The following is a 19,961-nucleotide window of genomic DNA, read 5'->3' as shown; positions in this document are numbered from 1 at the left end:
AGGCCATGCCCACTCGTGCATGTGCATAGGTCTACTTAACCGGAAAAAATAGAACCGTTCGTATCTCACTTACCAACTAAATCACTTGCGCACTTGCCAACTAAAGCCGTGTAAACGGCCCTTATCGTTTGCATACATTGTATCATACTTGGCAACTTAAAATTAAGTTACCAACTAAAGCACTTGCCTCGTGTAAACGGGCCTTTAGTCACAGTGCTTAATTAGTAACTACCGAGTGATCACAATATGTTGCAGCAATGTGAACGAAACGTCGTCTGGAACTACCTTCTCATGACGACACCTGTCACGAAAGTCTTTAGCCCTCTACTAAATTGAAATGTGATAGTTCAAAATAAGCCTAATACAATATTTGCGTCACATATCGAAAAATAGGATTCTCTTCCTTCCGTATGGGTAGAAAAAATGTACAACCATCTCAAATGTATGATCACCAGATTTCGTACTTGTCTCTGAGACGCAACAATCCTTGTGATGTTCAGAAACTCATTGTTTAAAAAAGAAGAATTGTCACTCAGTTTATATTATACATGATTTTATAATTGTACTTGGTTATATACGTTCATGTATGACTTGTATACAATTTCAAAATGATTTAATAAGTCTCTGCCGTGAGCCGTTAAAGGATCAAACTTGTTGGGCTATATAGTTTCTACATGAAAACACCTGGTAGGTTTTCAATGTCAATGTTTTTGTTCTGAAGCACAGAATTTAACTTTTAATACGGTCTCCTGTCGTTTAACTTCCAGTTAAATAGTAGTTGCCTGTTTCTCTTGAGCCTAAAAAAATGTCATGGTTTAGAAATGCAATATTAGCGGTATTATTTGGATTGAAAAGTTACTGAAAATGAGGGAAAGAATAGCATACATCAAAGGAAAATCTTTTCTTGTACTATGCATATGATTGAAATGCTAATTTTCCCTCATTTTCAGTTACTTTGAATTCAAATATCTCAGTTAATATTTCACTTAAATACATGACATTTTTATGGCTCTGGACAGACAGGGCAACAACTTCGTAATTGGAAGTTAGAAGACGAGAATTCCGTGTGAACAATGACATTTTGTATCTCGGTACACACGTAGTTCCTACTACAAAGGAAAAACTCATCTAAAATGAACACGTTATTTTGAATTTTTCTAATTATACATTAGTTTCTATAATCAACGTTTCACGAGTAATATGAGCTTAAACGGATCTAAGTTTTCACCTTGTGCATCGTCGCCCTTTTGCCAGAAAAATGATTGTGCAAATTTCTAATATTAGAGAAATGACGTTTAAATGTTTTTTCTACCCATGTTACTCTATGAATGTTATTTTCCTAAAATATTTGTAACGTGTGTTCGAACAGGAGGCACGCATTCGCGTTTCTGGAAAAACTTAGCAGAATAAGTGGTCCCACCAGCTGATAAAACGGAAAAGTGAAAATTTGCGTATTCATGTCTCCGGTGTTTTCTGAGTACCTTTCCTATAGGAGTATGCGGGTGACGATATTTAAACGTCATCGTGCAGGATGGTTTGAAATCACACGCATTGAGGAAAAGTACAAAATATAAAAATAAGCCATTAATCATAAGGAAAGCATCACCGGAAACTGCATCAGAAGGTAAAAACTGCCTAAATATAGTTCTTCGCTGCTGCTATAAAAGAAAAAATCAGTTTTTTTGTTTTTTTTTGAGAGAGAAACTTTAAGGGGTCCGTGGTGTAAGAATATTTTGTGACGCATGACCTGAATCTTGTGGAAAGGAGTCATCATTGCCGTTGCTGATTTATATCCACGTAAATTAAAATATTCTGAACATGTACAGCGGTAATTAAATCACCTGTTTCTTGCATGCCCGAGCACTAATTTTAAAAATTTCAGTACCTATCTTGAAACTTTACCATATGTCAACCTACCATTGACTTACTCTTACCGGAACTTTTCTACACCACTCACTTGAGTTCATCCTATCTGATGTAGTTTTAGTGTTTCTGAATCTATTATTTCCCCTCTTTTTCTGAGTGGCAATTCTAGTGATGCTCTAGTATAGCGGTTCTCAATCTTTTTTGACTCGCGGAGCCCTTTGTGGTATATAATTTCTATGACGGAGCCCCAATGGCTTATTTTTTATTTATTCATCAAAGTTACTGATTTATTTTGTTAATTTGAAAATATTTATAATTATTTTTGTTGTTGAATCGAATTTTCAAGTACTCATATAAGAATCGAATTTTCAAGTACTCATATAAGAATCGAATTTTCAAGTACTCATAATAATACAGGGTGGATACTATCGGATGTCCAATAATTAAGTACGCAATTCCTTGTGAATAACTAATATAGAAAAGTGGTTTTTTTTCGTTTTATAATACGACGAATATTTCGGGAGTTATAGCTTTTGGAGTTTTGTGACTGGCAGTTACACGCCAAATACCCAACGAAAGTAAATCTCTTCCTCTACAGAGGGTTGCAGGCTTTTTGAAAATGAACTAAATATTAAATCCCGTCAGAAGCCAAGTTCGGCAATCTACTTCCATGATTAGTGCTTTCTTTCCCCATTTAGCGTGATATTATAATCTTGTTATCATTTGTTAGTTTTAACCACTACATTGAAAAATTTATCACCAGATTTCTAAAGTATTAACCAAATCAGATTTGTCTGAAATATTGTTTAACTGATTCAGCACTTTTTTGCCGAAATGTGGTAATTTGCGCTGCTTTACTATTAAGTGAAATGTTTTGTGGGAAGGTGAATACAGAGTGTATAGTGTTGTTTACTACGCGTTTTTTTCTCTTACCCTGGCTTTGGAGTTAAATCACATATACGGCAATAAAACAGGACAGTACTTTTGAAATATTTTAAAAGATTATCAAAACTGTTACACGTAAAAACCTTCGTAAGCCACGAAAGCGGGGAAACAGTAAAATAATAGCGATTCAATCAGAAAATTTTCCCAAACTAATTATTTTATGAATTCCCATGTTAAACATAATTGGTTTCAGGTTTTTTATCTTTTTCTATTGATAATCCATTCAATCACATTTCATACCGCAATTCTACATGTTGCAATGAAGATTTTTCATTTCCTCGTGACTGCAGTTGATTTTTATCGCGCTGAAATTTTGCCGGTTATGAATCCGTGCTCTGTCGTGAAAAGTTAACTTCCTTTTTCTTTTACAAGAAACATTTCAACAACTTCGAAATTCATTTCAGACTCCGTGATCAGCGCAGAACTTGGTAATTTTTTTCAGATGAAGATTCATTGGGGGCGTTCGCTACGGGCCCTTCTTAGCAGAAAGAGTGTTCAGGTTCCTGCTGCCCCGACAACTAATAATGTTTTCCGCCCCTTTTAATTGCTCTTGCATTCCGCGTACTTAATTTTTTTCAGAATATAATCATGCCCCCCCCCCTTCCTACCTAGCTCTCAATTTTCGAAAGGAAAGTCTTAAATCTTTACTGTTTATTCTTCTAAATACGGTTCTGAACATTGTGTTATGCATGCACTCATAACATAAATGAGATGCCGTAAAAGGTTTAAACTCTATTTGTTATTATACTTAATGACGACAGTTTGTAACTGTGATCGATATCATCGGGGGTGATGGAACAAAAAATTTGGGAGACTGATGTATAAATTCCATAAAACTTCTAACTTGGAACTGGAGAAAAAAAACTCATTCAGAATTGTTCGCGGCACTTTTTTCATTTAAATGAGACAAATCAAATGAAAAAAAAGCGTTGAAGAACTTGATCAAAAGCAAGAACATTTTTATGTTTTGGGTGTAAAAACTGAGTAAAAATGTGAAAAGGGAGTTGTAAAAAACAGGTGTGTTTCCTCGATTTCGATTAGAGACTTTTTGACAGCTTTAAAAACACCAAGTTATACGATTGGTGTACATTCGATGAATTTGGCAGGATTATGAAGTGGCACAGTTAATTTTTAAAGCGTTTTTCTCCTTAATTATTGGTCGAATCAAAAAACTCAAAGCACATTCCCGTATTAGGTTTTCACAAAAAATCACGTGTATAATTATTGGGTAGCTGATAGTATACACCCTGTATGGAGAAAAACATAAATTCATGGTTTAGTGTCCATTATGCATGAATGTGTTAACATGTAACATGAACATTGATAGACATTTGGCTATATTCAAAAAATAAAAATTTTGGTACATAGTGCAAATATAAATTATCATCATACCACCATCGCCAGTCATTGCTTGAACTTTAGGGCCTGCAAGGATAGGTCTGGTATTCAAGTATCGATAGACAAATTTTAGGAAACAGAAAAAATCATGATAATAAAGCAAAAATTATTATATCTCTCTAATATTTATGTATATATTATTATCTAAGTAATACTATTAGATCATGAACAACATGTCTAACAATACGTAGAACATTACAGAACACAATGAGATTTATCGAAATATTAATACCTTCCATTGAACTGTGGCAATGGATACTCCAAGACTGTCTAGCCAGCCCTACTGAGTGAGTGATGGGTGATATTATCATTGGGTGATGTAGCCTGGACTATTCTTGTTTAGTAAAGTACGAGTACAGACAGAAATTCAATTCAGATAAGTATTCGCGTAGGTTGAAGGGCCAAGGTGTACATTCATCTCCCCCATTCACTATACTCCCCGTTAGTGATTCGCCGTAGGAGAAGTCTACCCTCTTATGGTGAGATAAATAAATTGAAAAAAAAAATTATATAATATATAAATATATATAAGGCAGAAGTGCTAAAAATTCATTATTCATTTCTACACGCTATGAGTGTCGTCTTCAGAGGATAAGAATATCACACTGACTGAGTTTCCCATTGGACTGATTACCAAATCTTCAATCTCGTTGCTCGGCGGAACGAGAAACCTATACGTCTGTCCAGGTCAAACGTCTTTTCAAGAATGAAGTGAAGCGTCTGCGTGTAAGTCTTCCGCAACAGCCTGATTGGCTTAATGTTTAATTAATATGTGCATGTAAATATTCATTTAAACATATAAATCCCTAAGTATGCTTTTCTTTAATATAAGAATGAGAAATAGAGTGAATTGTAAGCTTCAGGGGCACCAAATCGCTGCTCGCGAGATGTTTGTGGTTGCTCCCTGGGTTAGGATGTAAATATTTTATTTTTCTTTACTTAGAGAAAATGGATGTCCCTTCGTGGAACCCCCGTATGGCGAATTATATTCACCGAGTCAGGGTAAGTTACTCATATGCATCAGGAAAACGACGATCTCTGCAATACTTTTATGCAAATATACTCCATTTTGAATTGTGAATGGCCGTTATAACCCCTTATTTTTTGAGAATAATATCACGAATTGATCATGGATAGATAAGAAATCAAAGGAGTATGCCAAATACAACGCTGAAGTCCGGCGTATGTCACACCCCAAGTTGAATCCTGAGGCATGTAATGCCTCGGAACCATAAATGGTCGCGTGAGATGATAATGTTCGTAACGGGACATGGTCCGTTTCTGGCTAACTTTCATAGGTTCAAATCAATCCCCAGTGATAAATGTGCATGTTCGGCCATAGGCGCTCGTCATCACTACGCAACTCTGTGCCCTAAGAAAACGGCCTTCCACTTCAGAGAGCCAGCTGAAAATTTGCGAATACCTTGGCTTTAGTGCAACCTGAAGCGGAAAAATTCGAAAAGTAAAATACGTAAACTGGTCTGCTTTCTAGATTTGCAACCTTGAGGATATCAGAGCTGCAGGCGCGGAGCCAGAACCAGATAGAGAGCCACCTATGCTATGAATACGACGTCAACTACACCTAGACAGCGATCTCATACATCTGTTTAGAAAAGAGCAAGAAGAGGAGCCTGAGTAGAGTCGAGAATAGTATGATCCACGCGGGCTTATCGAAAATACAGGCAGCAATTGCTGACGAATGTCTTTGGACCAAATCAAACCACACACGGTGCAGCGAATAGATCAACCCAACTGCAGATTGACAGCTTTCATTGATGTGATAGTAACTGATTCAAAGAAAATCTCTGAAGAGAAGCAAATCAAATTTTATCAAGAACTGTTCTCGATTATGCCGGTTATTATGACAATTTCGTAATTCATAACCTGTGATTTATAATTGTGATTTTACATTATTTTGATTCACAATTATTGTGATTTAATAATTGTGAATTATTTACATGAATCATCATTTTTCGATCATAAATTTTATACTCGTTTACTGCCGAGGTGCGTAATGGTACCCGCCCATGTATGTAATATATCTTTCTCAAGCTCAATAAGTGGTTAGGTTCCCCGGAGGCATCCGTGTCTCCAGGGACAATGTGCTTTTATCACCGAGTGTGACAGAGCTTGGGTGTCTCTCGGTTCCTATCACTATCACACCTTAAGTTGCTCGAATCTCATTCCATTACTATTGCTATCGACTGTTGCTGGTGTCTTACTCCGTCCATTAAGTGACGCGAAATGTAATTCAAAAGAATCGCCCCCCATGGTAATCACTGAAATGAAGTTAAGGGGAAAAGGGACGTTCAAATGAAAATTTATTACTGTATATTTCTTACTAAAAATGCTTTAATGACATTTCAGTATCAATATAACAACAATTTCAATTCTCTTAGTTTAAAAGATCTGTGTTTCAACAAGCTTGGTGCCTTATTTACACACCAAAAGGCAAAAAACGGGAACGGTCATTTTTAATCCCCTGCGTTTCGAAATACGTATATCAGTGATTGCTGGCATCCATTTTACTGTATGATTTTATTCTCAGGATAATGTTTGGGAAAAAAAGTTGAGAATGATGAAAAATTCGCAAATTTATGCCATAAAAACAGGTTTATATATTTTTTATTCATTAATCGTTTCTCATAATACAAAATGCATGCTACAAATCATTGATATACAGTATGCCTACAGAGCTAAATAAAGAAATGATACTTTTCAGTGAAATTTGAGACGCAGGGGACAAAAATTACCAAACAATGACATTTCCAGTTTGGCGCCTTTTGGTGTGTAAATAAGGCGCCAAAATAAGTTTGTCTAAAGCTATCTCGTATAGTCGTGTTTAACCGGTATCGCCCAGCTTTAGATTACACAGCATTTATAACATCGTATGAGCTATGCTATTTACATGTGAGATAAACTTTGAGAAGAACTTACCATCAGCATTTCCAGTCATTATTTGCATTTGTCTACCTGCGGGAAGTATGAGATAGAGAAATATGTTACAAAATTCTTTTCTCAAGCAGCACTTGTTTTCACTAAATCCATGTAAGCTATAAACAACTAATTAATGATCACCCACCACCGCCTTCTCCAGCCATTATTTGAGCCTTTTCACCTGTGAAAATATGAAAGAGAGAATAAAATATATATCACATGTACCAGAACTAGTGTAATTGTTGATGATTGGTCAAAAAAAAAAACAAAAAAAAACCACGAAACCTCCCACAACGGAAAATCTGTCAATTTTTTATTTTCCTTGCCAAAGCTTACGTACTTAATATTTGGACGCTTATGCTATAGATTTCTCATGAGACAAAAAGGGTGGTCAAATCAGACGGAACATCCAATTCCAGTCTTTCTTGAAGTGGACGATATCGCTTCTTCAGTAGGCTAATGGCACACACCAGAGTGGCTAAGAAAGCTTCAGATACAACACGGAATCCTATGAACTGGGCTAGCGGGGTGAAGGAAAAAATTCTGTAAAAAGGGGTGAGGAGACCAAATGTATTGGGAAAATCCTGCCAGGGTCATGGGATATTCTGGGGGGGGGGCATAGAGAGCTGTGAAAATGGTTCACATGAAGAGAAATGAAGCTTTCGAAGGTTTTCACAACTGGCTGTTGCGAAGATGAATTTTTGGAAAGATAGAAAACGCAACAGCCTTTGCGGGGAATCGAACCCACGTCCTTTCACTTTTTGGGTGAACGCCCTAGACCACTAGACTACAAAGGCAACGGATCTATCCATCTTTCCTTGGAGTTCGTGTGCACTGATCAGGTACGGCCGTCCATGTACGGTCCCTTTCAGTGCACACGAGCTCCAAGGACAGATTGAGACGTTTGTTGTCTAGTGGTCTATGGCGTTCACCCGGCAAGTGAAAGGACGTGGTTTCGATTCCTCGGAAAGGAAGTTGAATTTTCTCTCTTTCCAAAAATGTATCTTCGCAACAGCCAGTTGTTAAAACCTTCGAATGGATGTGGAGAGTGACGTCATACTTTCACAAATGAAGTTTTCAAGTAAGGGGTTTTTAGTTTTCTGTGTCCACGGACACTGCGCCAATTAGAAGGAGGCAAGAACCTTGGAACCCCTTGTCAATAAGATTAAAGCCACGGACTCCTTTGAAGAATAACATTGAGCATCTAATAACGTAAAACAATAAATTGATTGTTTTCTCATTCAAGCTCAAGGCTCCCACAGAAACCTCTCCAAGCATCCTTCATTAGGTACCTCCGTTTTAGTGAAGCATGTTGGGTTAAAAAGTTTGATTATTAACAAAATCCAACAGATCTGCCTATAAAACAAAAGTCGCAAGGATGCACCAACTTCGAAAAACACAAATCTAGCTCGTTGATCAGAAGAATCACAAGATCGATCGTATTTATACATGGTTTGCTCACTATTAATTTGCTCGAAAATTCAATAAATAGAAAGAATCTCACAGCTGCATGATGACGGGAGGCCTGAAAAAGACAGGAGGGTCCACGAGAAAAAAAATGCTTCTAAGGGGTATTGGCGGTAGGAAAACGTTAAGAAACCCTGTTTCTTAATTTTACAGGTGCTACAAATCTTGTAGGAATATATAGAGCTGACGTTATTCCTCTGTGCACTTGGGAAGTGTAGAATAGATTTTGTCGAAGAGAAATTTATTTTATATGCGCTTCTGAAATCGATGATGTTACCTCTGAAAAAATGGCCGCTAAGCAGCTGATGGAACGTTCGGAGAAATTCAAGAGTGCCTTAGTCAAACAGCTGAAAAATTATTTTCCAACCAAAAACCGAAATCTGTTGCGATTATTGCTCTCAGTTGAATCGAAATTATTTAAATAACGATTAAATAATAATAATTATGATTATTGTTAAATTGATATAATTAAATTGCATATTATGCTATTATTAAATCCATGAGTGTAATTTTATTTTTGTTTGATTCCGTACTTACAATAACAATAAAGAAAACATACTTCTGTATCCAGTGTATCCTGATGTCATGAGACCTACAGAAAATAAACGCAAATGTGTTCGATTAATCATCTGGAATAAAATCGAAACCATGATATTATGTCTTAATATATTCGCGTTCGATTCTGTGAATTTTTATTTGTCCTTTGTCATCAAGTGCAAGGTCTTCCACGAAACTGTGAATTTTCCTTAATTGGAAAATTTCACCGGAGATAGATAGTTTTTGCGGCAGAAAACGTGAAACAGTTTTAGATTGTTTCTGGAGGTAACGAAAAATCACAATTCGACTGATTCAACTAAAAGTCCGTTTACACGAGTTAAGTGTTTAAGTAGTTAACTACATTTTAAGTCGCAAGTGCTCCCAAATCTGTGACAACGTAAGTAATCAAGTAGTGAATGTTCATTGGATATTACAAGGTCACGCCCACTGGTGCATGACATATTGCCTACTTATTGGAAAAAATTGACCACTCTATTGTACTTATCTACAATGCTCAAAACAATTAGGGGAGCACATGGTTTTAACAAAATTACGCAAAGATATATACCGATAAGTAACATAAAATGAATCATCCATAATTTAAAGCCTAGCAGGAAACGGAAGAAGAAAACTTCATATGCAAATCAAAGTTCATGACGTCAAAAACCAGAAAAGGGAGATAAGGGCAGAAATCGGGATGTTGCAGAAACGTCTGTTTTACTGCCGTAACTGTGAAATTCGATTGCGCAGTATTTTTTTTTGAGACAAGGTGACTTGAGGATGTCTCAACAACGTGATTTACCGGAATCCATGGAATGGTGTGTTATAGGCAGACTGGAATCCGGGCAAACACAACATAGTGTCGCGGACGCTGTTGGAGTCGCCAGAAGTGTTGTTGCAAGGCTGTGGAATCGATTCCAAGAAACAGGGAATGTTAGACGTCGACCAGGGCAAGGTCGGCCACGCGCAACTACAGCAACTGATGACCGGTATATACGGTTAACAGCCCGTCGAAACAGAACAGAGAATGCTACGCAGCTGCAAAGACGGTTGCTCTTGGCAACAGGACGAAGGGTGTGCAGCCAAACAGTACGTAATCGGCTTCATGAGGGAGGGCTCTATGCACGTAGGTCAATGGTCTGCATTCCGTTGACCCCACGCCACCGTGCGGCCCGAAGAAGATGGGCTGCTGAACACCGAGATTGGGAGCAACATGATTGGAGCCAAGTGCTGTTTACAGACGAGTCCCGATTCAGTCTGGAGTGTGACACCCGACGTGTTCTGGTATGGAGGGACAGGGGCACTCGAAATAACCCCGCATTCGTTCGTGAAAGGTCACAATACAGACGAGCTGGTTGGATGGTATGGGGTGGAATCAGCATAGGCGGACGTACGGACCTGCATATCATTCGGAATGGCACTTTGACGGCCCGAAGGTATGCAGACGAGATACTGCGACCTCGTGTCATCCCTTACGCTGGGGCCATTGGAGATTCCTTTGTTTTCCAGGATGATAATGCCCGACCGCATAGAGCTCGTCTGGTGGAGAACATGCTTGAAGCTGAAACAATACAGCGTATGGAATGGCCAGCGTGCTCTCCTGATCTAAATCCAATCGGACGACGCATTGCTGCGCGACCAAGGCCGCCTGTTACTGTCCGAGACTTGCAGATTGCACTTCTTGAGGAGTGGAACAGTATTCCCCAAAGTCTGATCGATAACCTAATCGCATTCATGGCAAACAGGTGTGCAGCAGTCTTAGCTGTTCGAGGAGACCACACGCCCTATTAAAACTCATGCATCATGTCTAAACAGTACTTTTTTTTATCGTTTACATGTAACCAAATTGTTGCCCTAAAGCATCTTTTCATGTTTTTTCCATATTTTCAAAGAATTAAAGCTTAATTCCAAATTTTTTTACGTCTGTTTTCTGTATTGCGCATTGATACGCGTGTACTATCCATTGTATGCCAGTACGTGGCTGTCTCGCACGGTTTTCTTCACTTTTTTGCTTGCTCCCCTAATTGTTTTGAGCAGTGTAGTTAAGCGAGAGACACCCAAGCTCTATCACACAAGGTGATTTTATCGCATTGTTCCATGGGAATTCGGATGCCTTCGGAGATTTATTGAATAATTAAAGTTACACAACTCCGGCCATCACTGGCAGCAAACACTAGTATTTATACATGGCCAGGCGCAATCGTGCACATATTGCCAGTGAGATTCAGCTGATATAATCAAATGAAAACAAGATTTATCAAATAAAATCAATCACATACACAAAATTAGTAATAAATCAATAACAATCAGCAGTAAATAAAAAAAAAATCAATCAACAAATTTATAATCCAAGTTCATGATACCATAACAAGTACAGTTCTTGATAATACACTAATATGGATTCCCCCTGTCAGTCACATTTCCCACACAAACGCTAACTTAAAACGGGTAGTCTTTGTTGCTGCAGCAACCTGCGGACACAAGGTGGACTCATACACTCGAACCTGCTGATCGTTACACCAAAGAATCTCCAATGGCCTCAATGAAACGCAGAAGTTGCTCGAGTCGTCTCATAGCATTGGGATGACAAATGATGGTCCTTATCCACTGACATACGTTTAACCGCACTTGTTCTTCCAAAGTGCATGTGCCGTTCGAATGAAAGCTGTAGCATAATGTAGCGGAGTACCTCAAGCAGCATACACAATTTCAATTAGCGATGCGCTTAAATCGTTCGAGATAAGCCGGTAAAGACCTTCGTCATCAAAAAACCTTATTGAATCCCTATGTCACTAGTTAATCACTGACTCCCTCTTAATATGATTATTAATTAAATCCGTGTGAACGGCTGAATTTTCTGAGAATTCCTGGCTAACTTTTAGTTATCATAATGTTTAAAAAATAAATATTAAAAAAATTGAAATCTACAAAACTTAATTGCTCTTTGTTTTGGCTCTATGAAACAATGATTTCGTTTCAGTCTCTTACACACACAGACTTTTGTCTTTCCGCTGCAGCTGCTGGAGTTTTACCGAATCTTTGATGATTTCATTAGTGCCTACCTATGACAAATGTACTCGGGAAATACAGAAGTTGGTGAGTGAGTAAGTGGTATTCATCTTCTCCACGGCATGAAATGTGATGGAGATTCAAGTCTTTATAGCAGTATTTTTCGTTTATTTGGAAATATCAGTATAGCTTGATAACACTTTTTACCGTGTCCAAACGAGGTTCATACAATTGTTCACCCCTAGAAAATAATAAGGTTGACTCACATGCAGAACATTGGTGAAGAAGTAAAGAATAAAGTCACGTATATATTGAATCTTCTGGTGAAGAGAACGAATTATAAGGTCCTGAATCATAAGGTGCGGATTCTACGATCTGTAATCTGACGTACTTGTTCCAATACTTTCAGAAGCTACGGATATGCTTGAAAAAAAAAAACCGTTGATGACGAAAATTGTTGCATCTTTTATTCTTGAAATCAACTTGAAGATTTTGTAAAATTTTCTGGTACATCGGAAAGAAAAGAAATTAAAATTACTAGTTTATAAATGAAAGAATTTTCTCCTGATCGTTTACTTTTAATACAAGACACTATTAGCGATGCGCTTAAATCGTTCGAGATAAGCCGGTAAAGGCCTTGGTCATCAAAAAACCTTATTGAATACCTATGTCACTAGTTAATCACTGACTCCCTCTTAATATGATTATTAATTAAATCCGTGTGAACGGCTGTTAACCACATTCTAAAGTAACTAACCCAAACTAACCCAACAACAATGGAATTGGTAAAGTGATGACAATGCATTTTATACACTAAATTTCACTACACATTTTATCAAGTGTGCTATAGTCTTATTTATTTATTATTTATTTATTTATTTTTTTTGTGAAGGTATAGTTATATTGAAACGTCCTCTCCACTTGTCAATACAAGATTAATCGAAAGACTGATTATTTGTGGAGATGAAGATTACAAGGAAGAAATTTCATCACTGGTCCTCGTGGGGGCAGGTATAGTTATGTTATACACGTTATGTGTGTTGATATAGTTATGTATATTGATTAACACTAGAACCGCGGAGTGGGTCAATTTGACCCAAATCAAACTTCGTTTTCGTTTATCTCGAGAACTTATTAGCAGATGTTAAACAAATTTTGTGACTTTTCATGATACAATATGAATATTAATGCACGAAAATTTTATTATCTTCGCATTTCGTGTTTCTGAGTTATAAGCACTTATACCTAGAACCGCGGTTTGAGTCATTTTGATCCAACGTACTATTCTATAGGAAAAAAAGGGTGTAGAAATTTCTTGGAAGTGGTTACCCTTTCTAAAAAGTATTTCTAAATGAAGATAGTGAAGAATGAAGGTCTTTCAAGGTCAAGGCCAATTCATTGTCAGAGCAGATTATTTTGTTTTCAATGGAGGAATGACACACACACACACACAAGTAGAGCTAAATATTTTTTTCCTTTGTAAACTTGAATACCTGGAATTCTGACGGGACTCAATGCAGATTTTAGGAGTGTAAAAGTTTAACTCTGGAAAAAACGTGTAGTTCAAATTTCTGGAGGCCAACGATGTCACAGAAAAATAATAAAATTCTGGCTTGTATCAAATACGTTTTGAATGGATTTCCAAATCTCGGGAAGTATCAGCATCCAACGAATCTCTCTTTCAGAGACATAGTGATGCAACTGATCAAGCCATTTGAGAACAAGCGCAGAAATGCCTCAACTGACAATTTTTTCACTACACTGAAGCTGGCTCAAATGCTAAAAGTAGAAAAATACGAGCTGTAGAGACGATGAGACGAAATCGAAGAGCAATATTATCTGACGCAATAAAGGTAGTGAAACAGCAGTTGTATGGAACAATGATGCCACACAATGACAATTTATCAAGGAAAGAACGATATATAAGCTTTTCATTATTCAGCACGCTTCATCTAGCAGTCGATATTGGCAATAGTAGTCCCAAAGCTTCCACACACACAGAAACTATTTCACACTACAATTCAACAGTAACGATCGTTGTTGTAGCCGATCAAATGCCCAGAAAATATTCGGGGAAGATGGCATCACAGACGTTTTCTACAACATCCTGGATCTCACTATAAAAAATTCCTGTATTTTGTATAGAACAGTACGGAAGGCCAGAACTATTTTTCGAAAGCAGTTCGTCTAAAATCTTATTGAAGAGCTGCGTTCATCATACGCGTTGCCCTTGCGCAAAAGGAACGTGCGCTCTTGATCATGTAACTGTTTGTGAGCGATCAAGATAATAATAATAAGAGTGATATATATAAATAAAAATAAATGAGTTGATAACAGGTAACATAAAAATGTGGAAACAAAACTGTTCATTTTTGCATGTGTTGTGCAACTTCAACATGCGATGAATGTGTAAGAATAATGAAAAAAAAATTGTTTAACTGCTCATCATAAATTCCACTTATCAGTAAGAAATCAATACTTATTTGACAGAATCATATTATAGGCTTTCTCATACTTAATTTGACGTGCTTATTTTACATCTTTGTCATATTATGGGATAACTGAAAAATTTTTTTGGACTGAATAGAGTAAATAATGTTTACTAAATCATATTTATACTGAATTACATCATTTTTTAGCTGATTTCGAAGCTCATTTTATATTCATAAACAAATATAATTTTCTATTATGAATATGCAATTGCACAACATTGAATAAGAGTAGGGGGGGGGGAACCCCAGGAATCGAAAATAAATTCCTGTATTTGCTATGAAACACCGTTTTTTCACAGTGTGGGTAAATTTGACCCAGTCCGCTGTTCTAGGTATACCGAAAGTGCCGCGGTTCTAGTGTTAATTAGATAATTTAAACTTTTTTGTAGTTCTCATGAGCTTCAAATTCAGCAAGTTCAGCTGTATAGTGTCCCAATGGTATAACATGTTGGGAAGATAACGTCAATTACGCAACTTCCTCAAGAATAGAACTGTGTACAGTATTGTTATTTTTTGAGATTCAAGCTTGAAGCCTATATTGAAATGTGTACTAGGAATCCTTAGACAGAGGTGATAAATTATACAAGTGGTACGAAAATTGTAAAACTATATCAATACAAGTGTCACAGCATGCTGAAAATAATAACAACAGAACAATCGAAGCCAAAACTTCATGGCTATAGTTATTCGATTCTGGATGAAACGTATACGAGTGAGAACATACCATTGAATCCGCCAGGTTCATAAATCACTAAGAGAGAAAAGAAAAAACCGCGGAAACAAATTACTTTGATAGTTTCATTGATGATGAATTTTATTTATACAGTGTATGTGTGAAGCGGCTTGACTTGAAAGGCAAAGTAATGAAGAAATACTTGATAATTTAATAATGAAGAAGCGTGTGTGTGTTTTAAGAGAACGGGGAAACAATTTTCTATCTGTAAATTAGAAGACACGTCGTTGATCGTATGAAAAATCAAATTTTGTATCTTGGTACATATACTGCCTCCCAATAAAATGGCATATCTAAAATACGCAACTTACTTTATAGATGTTTTATTCTAATTAAAAGTATGTCTCTATAACCAACGGTTTGCGAGTTATTTGAACTGAAACAGACTTAAGTTTTTACCTTATATATTTCTTGAAATTTTATAACATTAAACATGCACGAAAACTTACTTCCGTATCCAACCAATTCAGATGGTACCACTCCTACACAAGAGAAAAAAACATATATTACAACTACTCAAATACAAAGGTCACAACAGAAAAATTGCCGAACGAGGTGGCGGAAAAAAAGATGCCCATAAAATACGGAAGTCAAATATAACCAAAATACAGCAATCCAATATAAAAGCATATTTAACAAAAACAATTAATAATATAGAAAAACACTACACTACCCATACAAAATAGGTAATTGTTGTCTTATTTCACGCATGGATAGCTTCTCGACTTAACCGAATATGTTTATCGTATTTCTTTTTAAACGTATCAATTGTGTTAGAATCCATGACCCCCTGGAGTTGAGCCATTCCATTTATTCACAACCCTATTAGAGGAAAAACTCCCTGCCACACCGTGACCTGGAGTTGTCCCTTACGAATCAATACTGGTGCCCTCTTGTCGAAGCGATTGATTGACGATGTATTAATAAAAATTCATGGTCTATCCCACCAATCCCGTTGGAAATTTCAAACCACTTCGATCAGATCCCCCCTACCGAGGAATAGAACATTCGATCAGATCCCCCCGTCACCCGTGTTTCTCCAATGTAAAAGTATTCAAGAAACCAAGTCTTTCTTCATAGCTCAAGCCAAGTGTGCCCCCTCCACCCCTTCTCAACCACGTCTATGTCTCTCTGTAGGTATGGCCTCCAAAACTTTATGACGTACTCCAGTCCAAGACGAATTTCACTTCATAATAATATTTCAGAGAGTGGATCTTATGGAATACATAAAAGTTTCGAATATACACTAGTGTAAGAAATTAAGAGAATTTGCAGTCGATTATCTCTAGAACTACTGTACCGATTTTAATGAAATTTGATATGTACATGCATTGATACAATACAAAACAAAACCATTCAATAATTGTAATACACACGCATGATCGTGTGTAACACTCGTTGGAGTCAGAAGGTATGAAACAGCGGTTGCAGAATAAGCAAAAAAATGGGTTAATAGGGGGTATTGTCCCCTCTTACAGATATACAGGTCTCGCAGCGTGATTTCATACTTGAAATAAGGCAGTTTATCATTTCCTGTGGCAATTGGTCCCACTCGTTCAGCAACGCTGTTTTCATTCCCTGGATGTTTCCCGGAGGGGGGTTGCGAGTTGAGATTGCCCTCCCCAGACATGCTCTATAGGGTTAAGGTCTGGAGATCTGGCTGGCCAATCCATCCGGCGAATATCCTCACTCTCTAGGAAATCGTCGAGCAGAAGAGCTCTATGTGGCCTCGGGTTATCGTCCATTAAAATGAACTCAGGGCCAACTGCACCCGTGAAAAGGCGAACATAGGGCTCCAAGACCTCATCCCTACACCTAACACCAGTCATAGTGCCTCTTTCAAAGACATGGAGAGGTGTGCGGACATCCAACATGATGCCCGCCCAGACCATTAAACCTCCTCCGCCATAATGGTCGATTTCGCGGACATTGGAGGGTAGGTAGCGGGTCCCTGGTTCTCTCCATATGAACGTACGGCGAGAATCGGTGCTTAGTCTGAACCGGGACTCATCAGTGAAGAGAACGGTCGCCCTGATCCATACTCCAATCTCTATGCTCTCTGCACCATGATAAACGGATTCTCCTGGTGGGACGAAAGCAGCAGGTCTTCTTGCAAACAACCCTCTCTCATGAAGTCTTTCGGAAACAGTCACCCTTGATACACGGGTTCCTGTGGCTGCATACAAGTCACGAGAGAGCTGAGAAGCTGTGGTACTCCTGTTACGCCTCGCTATAATCGACAAATAGCGATCTTCTCTCGCCGTCGTGGCTCTTGGACGACCTTGCCCAGGCTTTCTCTCGATGGATCCGGTATCCTGGAACTGTTTCCATAAGTTACACACGACGCTGGGCGTTAAATTGAACTCTATACAAATCTGGACTTGAGATTGGCCTGCTTCGAGCTTCGCCACCTCATTCCATCATCTAAACGTTGGTGGTTACTCATTTTTACTGTTACAATTTGAAATTAACCGATTGCTGCAAAATAACACCAAGAAATTCGCCGAGGTGTGCTAGCTAACTAAATGCGTCTCAACTTACGCGCGCTTATAAAGCCTGTTTCTCTACTGGCTCCGCCTACACACACGTGTACTCTTACGAATTTGACGTACAAGATTTGCATTTTTGTCTGGAAGCAGTGGTTTTACATTCAGTTCAGTTCTTTTCATGAAATTCGATAAAATATGCAAACTCTCTTAATTTATTTCACCAGTGTAGATATTTGCAAATGACGAAATTGGCATCTTTCGATATCAGTTCAGTAAATGGTCGTTGAATGAGAAATGGCATATACCAGGTGTTACTAAATATTTTTAGTCGTAGACCCTCCAGAAATCATGGTGTCTTCCGTGAACCCCATTTATATCAGTAGAAACTAGTCATCTAACAACGAGAATCTTCTTCAACATTGGAGGATATTCTATCCGATATTATTCGTTTTGAACCGAAAGGTAGAGGCTCTATCGCCGATCGGCAATTTCTATCTAGTAAAGTAAGTAAATATGATGCCACGGCACGGAAATGCCATCTACTAGACTCCAAAAAGAACTAAAACAACGACTCATACTTTGGTTCCGTTCATAATCCCGAGAAGCCACAATTCCAATTTCAAAATCAAATAAATTTTTCAAATTTTAATTTCGCCGTATAAGCCTCACTTCGAGATTTCTGTCTGGATTTCCATTTCTCGCTGCAAGAGACATTGGGGCACCGTTAAGAATAATAAATTGCGATCAAATAAATTTGTGATTTTATGTCGGGATTTCTGTTTGTCGCCGCAAAAGATTTGGGTCTCATACCTAAGATAATAAATGGCGACAAATCATTTGGAAATTCATTTAATGTTCATTAATGTATATCGATCTCTATGATTTGAGGTTATCACAGTGTTGGAGTATTCCTTTGAGACAATTATGATCATTTACAATTAGCCATAGTTGATCATAATTATTATGGTTAGCTATGGCAACTCTAACAGTCAAAGGAATCTGAATATCGATATCTTAGTCATCCATATATAGGGATCGACGTGTAGGGCCCAGCGAAAGCCGGTAGTTAGGACATTGACTGGGTCAACTAGGATGGCCAGTTCGCGAAGTGACCAACTTCGGGCTCGAAATTCGACCTGGTCGGTATTTCGTCTGTCGGGATTATGACCCAGATGCGTCATACTCCTATCGAGGGATGGCACCACAAGTAGAATTTTTCTCCAATGATAATAAAATTACTATTGAAGCGTACCAAAGTTGCAGCGTATAGCAAGTAAATCTAAAGAACACTGTTAGTAGTCGGTTTTTTGTGCTGCTCTACAACATGTCCATAAACATTAGTGTTAATCTGTCAAAAATAAAAAGTTTTTATGTAATTTGTATGATATTTATCACGTGTATATATTGTTTATAATTTTTGTTAATTGCATTTTTAATTGGGTTGCGTTATTTTTGAAATATATGACATCCATATTTTTATGGGCATCTTTTTATCAGCCACCTCGTTGGGCATTTTGTCTGTTGTGGCGTTGTATTTGTATTTGTAAATGTACAGTCAAACCTCGTTAATGAGTCACACTTGGGAGAGCAAAAATATGACTTGATATGCGGAGTGACTCATTAAACGGAGTAAGCCATAGCTGTGTCATTTCCTGCCTGAAGATAATAGGGACTTCCAAAAAGTGATCCGGTAAGCGGAGTGACGTGCTAACCGGGTGACGCACTAACGAGGTTTCACTGTATTTGTATATACTGTATATACTACTAGAATGCTACAATTGAAACGTGGACCCCCGATTGGGAACCGCTGGAATATACCAAATACGCATTATGACACGTACTCGGTGTTCTTTTCGGGGATAGCGTATACAGGATAACATCGTGAGTTTTGAAGGTTTTTTTTTTTATCATCAAGCACCTCAAGTCTCTTAAATGGGCTCTTAGATTTGTTATTCTCTACAAGGTAAAAAATTCCGACGAATCAAAGTTGATGACAGGATTGGTTTAAATTCCTTGGGAAGCGAAGTTGTAAGGGAACTGACAAACCAACACTGTACTGTCGTTGATTTCGCAAAATATCCTTATAAC

The 19,961-nt window shown here is 37.7% G+C and overlaps 1 protein-coding gene and 1 non-coding gene across 2 annotated transcripts in view; both read right to left on the bottom strand.

Moving 5' to 3' along the window:
- The window catches only part of LOC149085698 (uncharacterized), a 134,783-nt gene that overhangs the window by 73,159 nt on the left and 41,663 nt on the right, over positions 1–19,961 (bottom strand). Inside the window, exons 2-5 of the mRNA XM_089232395.1 lie at positions 15,834–15,866; positions 9,173–9,205; positions 7,292–7,327; positions 7,147–7,182 (exon numbers count right to left, since the gene is read on the bottom strand). Coding sequence (XP_089088521.1) covers positions 7,147–7,182; positions 7,292–7,327; positions 9,173–9,205; positions 15,834–15,866 — 138 coding nt within the window. The remainder of the gene's footprint in view (positions 1–7,146; positions 7,183–7,291; positions 7,328–9,172; positions 9,206–15,833; positions 15,867–19,961) is intronic.
- TRNAF-AAA (transfer RNA phenylalanine (anticodon AAA)) lies at positions 7,870–7,943 on the bottom strand. The gene has a single exon. It is a non-coding gene; the product is annotated as a tRNA-Phe (tRNA).

Source organism: Pholcus phalangioides, unplaced genomic scaffold (genome assembly GCF_987345545.1).
Source record: "Pholcus phalangioides strain wild (caught in Gottingen) unplaced genomic scaffold, Ppha-v1.0 ptg000005l_1, whole genome shotgun sequence".
NCBI lineage: Eukaryota > Metazoa > Arthropoda > Arachnida > Araneae > Pholcidae > Pholcus > Pholcus phalangioides.
This window is presented reverse-complemented; position numbering and strand designations above follow the sequence as displayed.